This window comes from Aegilops tauschii, chromosome 1, assembly GCF_002575655.3.
Source record: "Aegilops tauschii subsp. strangulata cultivar AL8/78 chromosome 1, Aet v6.0, whole genome shotgun sequence".
NCBI classification, from domain to species: Eukaryota; Viridiplantae; Streptophyta; class Magnoliopsida; order Poales; family Poaceae; genus Aegilops; species Aegilops tauschii.
Window position 1 is genome coordinate 441,300,438 of NC_053035.3, and position 10,834 is coordinate 441,311,271.

Genomic DNA, 10,834 nt, shown 5'->3' on the forward strand with positions numbered 1-10,834 from the left:
CTAGTGTCTGCCCACAGATGGTATTTCTTGGTTTAATCAATGAGGCGGTGCATAGTGCTTCCATCGTCTGAAAATAAAGGGCAGTTGAGTCTGATTCCTTTCATGATCATTATTCAAGCCAGTTTATCCCTCCTAGTTGATGCACGGAGAGCAACAGACGGCGCACGTGATGTGGTGCTCTGGTAGATGGCAAGCTCCATTTGAATTAAGAGTAGGATAAGCAACCGCATGGGCTTGTGTCTGCTTGTCCGTACAATCGCACAAGCATGCAAGATGGAACGGAAGATAAGCATGCCTCGTCAAGTCAAGTAATAACTTACCAAACCCTCGCAAACAAAAGTAATAACTTGCCAGCTTTGCATACATCAAAGCTAGAGCAAAGCAAAGCTTAATCCGAGACTCTATCTCCTAAATCTCACTTGATACGGTTCCAGCAACACAACAAGTCACAGACGGATTTCAACACTAGGTTTCATCCTAGATTCTATCAGCCCACACTCTACCTCCCATCAGCAGTGATTCAAGTGGGCTGCCGGTGCGACTCTATCCTCAATATGTGGAGAAACTGAGTTGGTAATCCATGTTTGGACCCGAGGCAATGTAAACCAAATATTTTTTGTACTAAATTTTTATATTTATTTAAAACTAATTGTACCATATCGCAATTTTCATTAGTATAAGTTTATATTACTTAGCCATTATAGTTAACCCATGACAATATTCTAAATAATAATTGTAGTGTTACGTATTTCTAATATAAATAATTGGAAATTTTGATTCTGTGAAATTTACTATGTATGATGTAACAAAAATTCTATTTCTTGTTAAAAATCTTTTGAATATTTTTTAACATTGCATAAACTATATAGTGTACACACATATATTTGTTTATCTATGCATGTATATTTTTTATATTATTCAGTATCATGGTTGAGATTTCTAAATCCTACACACTTAATTATGCTAATAGTGGTTTCTAGTGTATATTAAGTACACATTCATAGAAATTTCTAGAGCATGGCAATTGTGATTTGCATTTTGGGTTTAGTAAAATATTACAACATGTGTATACTTTGTACTTGTATTTAAATTAGCACTATGGTTATAATCATCAAATAACATAAAATGTTATTGATTGTACTTTTGCATATGATTCAATTATCTGACATGCTCGTCTAGATTCCCTTGTTTGATTCTACTAAGACATCCATCATAAAGAGAGGCTAATAATGTAATTAAGCTCAATTTCACCACTTGGATTGGTCTGTCCCCACATAGTATATGGTGTGAATTTGCGCTCCGAAAATAACAATAAAAAATAGCTAATTGAAAGTTTGGTCAACATTTATTCCGTTTGGTGTTCAGTTACACCGAACAAATTATACACATGCATAGCTATTTTCTATCGCACCCTGCCTTTTTATGTAGCTGAGTTCTATGCCTCCTTTTTTTAGCTCGGCAGTGTGGTACTAAGTTTGGGTGCATGCTGTTAGAGGGAAAGTCTTTTTAGGGGTAGAACACTGCTTTTTATTCAACTAAAATGGAAAGTGGCAGATACATAAAATAGGGGTATTCATAAGCCACACATGGCGCCCTAGATAAAGTGAAGTAGCAGCTTTAACTAGGTAATGTGCTTCTCCATTATGCTCTCTCTTCTCATGATGCAGATGGGCGACCTCGAACTCTTCAATCTTCATCTTGATATCATGAATAACCACTTGGCTTGTACCTTCATACCCTCCCTAGATATGGTTGATCTTCGCTTGACAGTCAATAGCAATGGGAATTCTTCTTAGATAAAGATCCTTAGCAAGAGATAAAGACCTTCATACCCTCCCTGGAAGAAATTCTCTCAATGCCATAGCTTCCAAGACCAAGTCCTTCACCGCAACAGACAAAGCGCCCGTACAGAGGCCCTACTCTCTCTGCATATTGCCACCAAGGACCCCTGGTCATTGTTCCTGGAGTTGGCAGCATCCACGTTGATCTTCATACATGCTATCTAAGGCTTGATCCAATTCTTCCTTTCCTATCTTGAAGCCGCCGTTGGCATCACAGTGCCACATTTGGTAGGTCACGCCGACACCATAGCAAGATCCGACAAGTAATTCTGAACAAAACTACTTGACAAGGGGGACTGGAACTAGTTTTCATAAATCTCCAATGATGATCCCAGCAAATTGCCCATAGGGTCACTATCATCTTAATGAACTCATCCTCCCTCATAGAATCCATCATCTCCATCAGTCATAACCTCGCATCAACATTATTTCTTGCAATCAAGTGTTCCATGAGATGTTCATCAACAAGTGACCAAACGCACTTTGACATATTACAAACAATGAGTACATGTCACCACGTATCTTTAGCTCTATTGCATATTTGAAAGATACTGTAGTCCTCCATATTTCTCTTCTCCCTCACTGCCTCTGTTGGGATTGAGTTGTGAGAAAGACGCCATGCAAAATTTCTGACTTTGCCTGGAACCCTAATTTTTCAGAATTTCTTCCACTGATTCTGAACTAAGGACGCGTCATAAACCGAGGGCTTGCCTTCAAGCCATGCTTCCCTTCTCTTTTTAGTGTCAACTAGGAGCTTATAAGCACATCTAACAATGAAGACACCATTTCGATTGTAGTGCCATGCCCAACCATCCTCTAAGTCGTGAGTACTCAGGGTAATGTTGAGAATAACCTGCGCATCAAGAGTCTGAAAATATTTATTAACTAATTATCTATTCCATGACTTAGACGGTTCATCAATAGAATCACTCACTCTACTGGGAGGATCAGTAGTCGTTGAGTGGAGAGATCATAGCATAAATTCTCAACGGTAGTTCAGTAGTCGTTGAGTGGAGAGATCATAGCATAAATTCTCAACGGTAGTCAGTTATCCTCCACGCCTTAACTGAGCGCCCATTGCAACCTTGCTTTTCCCGTTTTTCTACCCCAGAAGATCTTGATATTTGGGCATTGTGAGCACATCCAAGGAGACCCAGGCAACCTTCCTTTGTCCTCCTTGAAATTCTTCTTCTTGGCGGTGCTAAAATATTGCCATTGTAGGCTCTGTCCCCACTGAAAACTAGAAAGGGCAAAAACAATTCCTCTTGGCTCTGTTAAAAACTTAAAATATTGCTATTATAGGCTCTTCTCCCTCACTGCCTTTGTTGGGATTGAGTTGTGAGAAAGACGCCATGCAAAATTTCTGACTTTGCCTGGAACCCTAATTTTTCACAATTTCTTCCACTGATTCTGAACTAAGGACACGTCAGAAACCGAGGGCTTGCCTTCAAGCCATGCTTCCCTTCTCTTTTTAGTGTCAACTAGGAGCTTATAAGCATATATATCTAACAATGCAGATATAGTTTCGATTGTAGTGCCATGCCCAACTATCCTCTAAGTCGTGAGTACTCACGGCAATGTTGAGAATAACCTAGGCATCAAGAGTCTGAAAATATTTATTAACTAATTATCTATTCCATGACTTAGACGGTTCATCAATAGAATCACTCACTCTACTAGGAGGATCAATAGTCGTTGAGTGGAGAGATCTTAGCATAAAGGGTAGTCAGTTATCCTCCACGCTTTAACTGAGCGCCCATTGCAACCTTGCTTTTCCCCTTTTTGCTACCCCAGAAAATCTTGATATTTGGGCATTGTGAGCACATCCTAGAAGACCCAGGCAACGTTCCTTTGCCCTCCTTGAAACTCTTCTTCTTGGCCGTGCTAAAATATTGCCATTGTAGGCTCAGTCTCCAATGAAAACTACTTCCTCCGTTTCATATTAGTCGTCGAAAAAATGGATGTATCCAGACATATTTCAGTACTAGATACATCCGTTTGAGCGACAATTAATATGGAACGGAGGGAGTACTAAAAAGGGCAAAACCAATTCCTCCTTGACTCTGTTAAAATATTGCTATTATAGGCTCAGACCCCACTGAAAACTAGAAGGGCATAAAACAAAAATGTACCAAAAATTACTCGACTCCGCTGGGGATCGAACCCAGAATCTCTGGTTTCGTAGACCAGCGCCTTATCCATTGGGCCACGGAGTCACTGACGAATGTAATCAAACGTTAGCTTTACACCAGCAGGCACTAGTTACCGAGCCATCACGCGGATTAGTGGGGGCACCTGTGTGATCACTTGCCAACCAGACCTGACATCACAACGAACTACTCTAATAATCAACTAAATGTAGCTGCTCCTGCTGGTACACAGCCGATGCCATGGCCGCGGCAAGACCATGTTGCCCTGGACGCAAGTTCCCAAGCTGAAGGCCATCTCTCCACCCGATCCTTTTCCCCTTTTGTGAACATTCCATCCCACCGGATATTTGGACCAGGCCGACACGGTCGAGCGTAACCGGGACTCTTTGCCCCCCTTTTCTCTCCCGTCCATGATCCTGTCATGATTAGCTTGACTCCCCCAGTAGTTGATCAGCCCCACTTTGCGTTCAGCTCACTTATCTCTAAAATAACGTCATATTCTCCCTGGCTCCACCGGCCAAATTGATTAGCACATCTCTTTCCCTTCCCTACCGATCGAATCTATTCCCCCCCTTGCCGACGGTCGACGAGTGCGCTCTACTGCACTACCTGCTCGGCGAGTGCGCCGAGTTCGTCGTCCCGAGCAGCAGCGATGTGTCCGTCCTTGTGGTTTGTCAAGGACGAAACGGAAATTGACGGCCAATTTGGTCACTATTCACATGGCCAGTCACCACCCGGTTTGTACGCGCGCGTGGTCACAATTCGTTCGTTCGTTCGGATCATCACAGGAAGACAAGGAGCGACGAGACTCGACTCGAGAGGGAGTCATGCACATTTGGACAAGAACAGTCTGCATCTTCTGTACAAGCAGCGATTTTCCGCCGAGACATGGACACCGACGTCGCAACTACCGCCACCGAGGAACAACAGCTACGCGCGAACCGACGACAAGGAAAATCAGAGGAAAACACAAGGAGTCATCTGAGGCTCTCGGCCGGGTCGATCAGCTGGCCGGCGGCCGGCTTGTCGGCGGCGGCGGAGGCGGAGGAGGGCCGGCGGCCTTCGTCGAAGTTCTTGGCGTAGCTGGCGGCGTCGTACTGGAAGGTGATCATGGGCGGCGCCCTGGGGCTGGGGCAGCAGGCGCTCTTCCTCACCAGCCGCCTGAGCAGCCGCATCCACGCCCGCCGCCCGCCGTCGCGCCCGCCGTCGCGCGACAGGAGGTGGAACCGCCCGGGGCTCCGCTGCAGGGCCGGCAGCCACGCCGGGGTGGCCATGCAGCCGGTGAAGTAGGAGGACTGGCTCGGCGTCGACGGCTCACTGTCCATCTCCATGTATGTCGGGCAGGACAGCTAGCGAGAGACAGAGGCGCTGCTGTGGCTGAGCCGCTGAGGCAGAGCTGGGTGTGAGTCTGAGGTCTCAACTGAATGTGAGTGAGGGGTTTTGATAAGGTTATATATTCATGAAGGTCTCAGAGAGAGTTGGATTAGAAGGGAAGAGACAAAGGGGGATGCCATGACATGTGATGGTTCCAAATTTCTGTCACCACTTAAAAATTCAGAAATTTCAGCTATTTTGTCTTTGGGTTCGGCTGAATAGCACTTCTTTTAACTTGATCCCACTGTCCGCGTTTACTAGTAGTACTCCCTCCGTTCGGATTTAGATGTCGCGCGTGCTGTACATTATGCATTTTGCAAACATGTCCTGATACTTTCGAATCATTTGAAAAAACGCCCCCGTCTCCTTCCTCAGTTCTCCACCGTCCCTCGCGCGTCGCCGGCTCCGGCCACCATCCCCCGTCTTCCTCCCCCGTTCTCCTCAGCACCCAGAGAGAGTCTCCGCGTGTTGCAGGACCCAGCCGCCTGTGCAGGAGACGACCTGCGTCGTCGCGGAGGAGACGCGCAGAACCTCCACGGAGGCGCCTTGCGCCGCCGCCCAGCTGCGCGCAGTTGCCATGGGTGTGCCCTCGCCTACCTGAGCAGCGGGATTGCTCCTAAAGTTCTTCCTCTTCGTCACCTCCCTCTGAATCGTGCCAAGAAGCAGTAAATTGACGACTAGGTCCTCGATTTGGTCCGCCTTGGCCGCCGTCGCCGCGGACAATTTTGGTCGCCGTCGCGGCGCTTGGTCTTCGTCGCCACTCTGGCCCAGGGTCTTCATCGCCGCGTTGGCCCTGCTCAACCTCTCCTCCAAGCCCAGGGTCTTCCTCTCCGCGCCCGCCCCCGCCTCTGTTGCTGTTGCTGCTGAATTAAAGAGAACTTGATTGTAAACCTGAATACTGAATTAAAGATCATGAATACTGAATACTTGATAGAGTAGAAGCAAAACTGGATTGCTGAATACTGAATACTGAATTAAAGAGAACTTAATTGCTGCTGGCATTCCTCTCCCTGTTTGATTGTAAAGCAAAACTGGATTAAACAGAACTTGAATACTGAGTGTTGCTGGTAACACAGTTACACTGAATACCCAATGAAGCTCAATATTGAATGCTAGAGTAGTTGCTGCTGGTGGTATTCACATGCACTTCCAGAAATTATTTAGTACAGTTTTATTCAGGCCCATTGCTTGTTCTGCACTAGACAATGATCCAATGTCCTCCTTGTACAATTTGGGCATTATTCAGTACAGAACAGTTTTATTCAGTACAGAACAGTTTTATTCAGTACAGAACAGTTTTATTCAGTACAGAATTTGGGAGTAGATGCAGAGTATCTAGGAATTGTAAAAGAAACAAAGCTTTTACAGCTGCTCTTTGTTTACTCTCAAGTCTGAACAAAAGACAGCATGGTGTAGGCTCAAGCAAGCAGCCCATCACTACTTACTTGTTCTGCAATAACCAATGAAGAAAATAACCAATGAAGCAATAACCATCAGTCTAGCAAACAATTCTTGTGGAGAGAACTATTTTCAGGTGCCTCTTTGGTTTAGCTGATTTAACTTGACCAGAATGTTCTTTCTTATTGGATCATGAACAGTTACCTGAGCAAGTGCTCCACCGCCGCAATGATGTTTGTGATTGATCTCAACATGATTCCTCAACAAGATAATGCCTCAGAACCTGCAGATCAACAGGAAGAACACAACAGTCAACAACGATACAACAATGAAGAACCAGTCAATAATGAAGCAACAGGTACTACCTCCAAAAGTTTTGCATTTTCATTTTCATTTCCATGATCTACTCCTATTATTTGCAATAGCTACATGACTTATCTTTTGCTCCTTATTTGACAGGGGAAGAAGCAAGTGGTGTGGAGGAACCAATTCATGAAGAAGCAAGTGGTGTAGAGGAAGCAATTCATGAGGAAGCAAGTGCTGTACAGAAACCAATTCATGGGGAACTCACAAATGAGGAGAGATATGGTATTTATTTTGCACTCATGGTGATCAAGACCCAAAATGGACAAGTTCTGAAAAAAGACAAGGAGGTCATTGCTAGCCTACTCGATACAACCGTAAGAACTGTTGAGAGAATATGGAAAGAGCTCTTAAACAGATTGAAAAAGGGGAGAAAGTTGATGTCTCAAATCAAAAGCCAGGTAGAGTTGGCCGCAAGCGGAAAGATTTGGATCTGTCGAGGATGGTGACAATCCCATTGAACAGAAGGAGAACATTGCGAGGTCTGTCAAAGGCATTGGGTGTAAGCTGCATGACCTTACACTCAAGGTTCGAGTGGGGTCATTTGAGGCGTCACAGTAATAAGTTGAGGCCCCACTTAAACCTATCCAACATTGTAAAGAGATTGAAATGGTGCTTGGCTATGTGTGAAGATTATTGGTCTGCGGCACGGGAATTAGACAACATAGCCTACATGGATGAAAAGTGGTTCAACATGACTGGGGAGGTGAACAACTACTATTTGCTTCCCGAAGAACCCGACCCCTTGCGCACCTTGCATCATAAGGATAGCATCGCCAAGGTGATGTTTCTCGCAGCCGTGGCTAAACCAAGATACGACAAAGGTGGTGAGGTCACTTTTGATGGAAAGCTCGGCATTTGGGCTTTTGTCACAGAGTCTCCTGCTCAAAGAACCAGTGAAAACAGAGATAAAGGGACGCTCGAGCTCAAATCATTGAAAGTCACACGAGATGTAATGAGGTATTACATGTGTGAGAAACTTATTCCTGCGATCCAAGAGCGCTGGCCGGACGAAGATGAAGGACGGACAATCTATATCCAACAAGATAATGCCACGCCACATATTCTTCCCGATGACCCGGTTTTCCGACAAGTCATAGAACAAACTGATTTGGATATTAAGTTGCTTCAACAGCCTCCAAACAGTCCCGACATGAACATTCTTGATCTCTGCATATTCAAGTCTCTCCAGTCCCACACCGATAGCAGAGCACCTCAAAGCATCAGGGAACTGATAGAAGGTGTGGAGGAGGAATATCGAAACTACCCGGTTGATAAGCTAGCTAGAAGCTTCGTGACGCTGCAGTCATGCATCCGAGAAGTAATGAGAAACAAGGGAGCGATAAACTACTCGATCCCTCACATGAACAAGGAACGCCGGCAGTCAGAAGGACGACTTCCTATAGCTCTATCTATCGATCGTGAGCTAGTTGGACAGACCAAAGCCTTTATAGAAGAGGCAGAAGCAATCTTAGCAGCAGAAAAAGAGCAGAAGCAGCAGGAAAAGAGCAGCAAGAAAAGAGCCGCAGCAGCCTTGAAGAAGCAGAAACACCCTTCGAATACCAGCAGCCTCCAAGCAGCAGGAAAAGAGAACCAGGAGCCTTCAAGCAGCAATAAAAGAGCACCAGCAGCCTCCAAGCAGCAGGAAAAGAGCAGCTCTTCTTTACTTGGGGTCAGCTAGTGCTCTGGTTGGTGCCAGGAATGACCAGTTGGTGCTAGGAATGACATTTGCAGCCAGGTGATTTTGGCAGAAGATTCAGATAAGTGGAACAGTGGCAGCTTCCAATCATAATCTTGTAATTTACCAAACATATCCAAATTAACTGAAATTAATGCCAAGGAGGAGCTTTTTATGGTGAATTTTTTTAGCACTGGAGACACAGACTTCATTCATTTTTTCTGAATTTAAAAGTGTGTTTGTTGTACAGACTGAATTTGTTCATTCATGCACATTATAAACTACTCCCAGGAGTTTTTCTTTTGTCCCTGTGCTTTGTTGTTTGATATTGCTCGTCCCATATCCTCTGTAAGACCATGCATGCTTGTTCTATTTTCTCAGTTAGCTTCGGGTATAACAAACAGTGTCAATGTTATAGTTGAAACTGAATCAAACAAATCTAACTGGGGTGTTATAATTGGGTGTCTAATATATGTACTCCAATAATTGGGGTGTCACTAATATAATTGGGGTGTTATAACTGGAGTATCTAGTCTGAACCCTGCAACACTGATTAGACTGTTCCCTCATAAAAGTCGAAAGCATCCTAAAAGGGCCACCTTTGTTTGCCGTTCAGAGATCTGAGAGGGCAATTTTTTTTTTGAAAATCAAACTTTCTCCTGACTCCTGAGTTCTGAAGCCTTTTTACTCCTAAGGGTAATGTGCAGGTAATCTCCCTATGCTACATCTAGCTAAAAACTGAATTTATTTATCTACCGGATGTTTAATTTTTCTAGGCTGCTCCACGAGTTCAAACATGATGCTTGGACAGACTCACTCAGTTCTAGGCTGCTCCACGAGCAATAGAGGGAGAAATTAGTCTACTCTACGAGTATCTCTGATGATGCCACAAGAAGAATTCAGAGTATCTTCGATCAAAATTCAGAGTATCTCTTATGGTGCCACAAGATAAAAATTCAGAGTTCTAATAAAAATTCAGAATTCAGAGTATACCTTGACAGAGCAGGGGTATACACTACTGCTTGCGGCGGTGGAAGAGGCCGAGCCACTTGAGCCGCACGTTGACGTCCTGCTTGGTGAGCTTGTCGGCGTCGATCTGCTCCATGGGCAGCTTGGTGAGCTTGTCAGGCACCCAGTACCCGCCCTCCCGTTGCAGCGCTGCACCACCCGCGGCTCCAGCCGCTCCGCCGGGACGGCCGAGGCCGACGGCGAGGCGGCCGCCGCCGACGGGGCGGAAACGGCCGCGCACTGGAAGGGGCGGGCGTGGTTGGGCCGGTGCTGGGACGACGACATCACCGCGTGGGCCGTGGGCGGGAGGAAGCTCTGCAGGGAGGCCAAGTACGCCATGGCCGCTGCTTGTGGGAAGGTTGCTGCCGGTGTCATGTTGTTAGTGGTCTGGATCTGGCGCCTTCGGCCTCGCATCGACGGAATCCGTCGCCGGCTTGAACTCAAAGGTCCAAGCTTTTTGGAAGTTCGCCGCGGGAAGGAGGAGAGGAGCGCGGCGAGGCCACCGAAGGTGGGGGGGGAGCGCGGAATCCGTGGTGGGGGGGAGGGGGGGAGAGCGCGGCGGCGAGCCGGAGAAGAGCACAGAGCGGACCGCGGCGGCCAGCCGGAGAAGAAAGTGAGGGCGAGGACCGCGGGTTCGGTCGGAAATAGATGGAGGGGATTTTCGCAAAAAAGCCATCGCGACATCTAAATCCGAACGGAGGGAGTAGGTGTTTACAACAATTTCACCATGGGCTATGTGCCGCAAAAAATTACACCATTGGAAACTTCTTTTAAATGTGAATCCAATGTTTTCAAATTCATTTGACATAAACTTTGTATTGTTAGACCAATCCTTGCCGAAATTTAAATTTTGAAAATAGTGCACACGTACTAACTCATGAGTATTTGTTTTGAACTTAAAGGTGGCCACTTGTTTATTTGGCCTCCTTGCTGGAAAGCTAGTCACCACATCATTAGCTGCAATCATGACACGAGTTTAAAAACCTCAAACGTATCATTAGTGAGTGGACCACTGCAATAGA

At 45.7% G+C, this 10,834-nt stretch overlaps 1 protein-coding gene and 1 non-coding gene across 5 annotated transcripts; both read right to left on the reverse strand.

Annotated features, from left to right (window-relative positions):
• Positions 1-3,984: 3,984 nt before the first annotated feature.
• Positions 3,985-4,057, reverse strand: TRNAR-ACG (transfer RNA arginine (anticodon ACG)). The gene has a single exon. It is a non-coding gene; the product is annotated as a tRNA-Arg (tRNA).
• Positions 4,058-4,796: 739 nt separating this feature from the next.
• LOC109769055 (uncharacterized) lies at positions 4,797-10,449 on the reverse strand. 4 transcript variants are annotated; one of them, XM_045228729.2, is made up of 3 exons: positions 9,798-10,442; positions 6,968-7,046; positions 4,797-6,225 (listed from the first exon to the last, which is right to left on the reverse strand). In XM_045228729.2, exon 3 carries the CDS (start codon positions 5,320-5,322, stop codon positions 4,969-4,971), a length of 354 nt encoding a protein of 117 aa, XP_045084664.1. In that variant the 5' UTR covers positions 5,323-6,225; positions 6,968-7,046; positions 9,798-10,442; the 3' UTR covers positions 4,797-4,968. The 4 variants fall into 4 exon arrangements, with proteins under 4 accessions (XP_045084664.1, XP_040245533.2, XP_040245529.2 ...); XM_040389599.2 differs by having other exon boundaries at positions 5,502-6,228; positions 9,798-10,449; XM_040389595.3 differs by having other exon boundaries at positions 5,502-6,225; positions 9,798-10,448.
• Between the last annotated feature and the right edge of the window lie 385 nt (positions 10,450-10,834).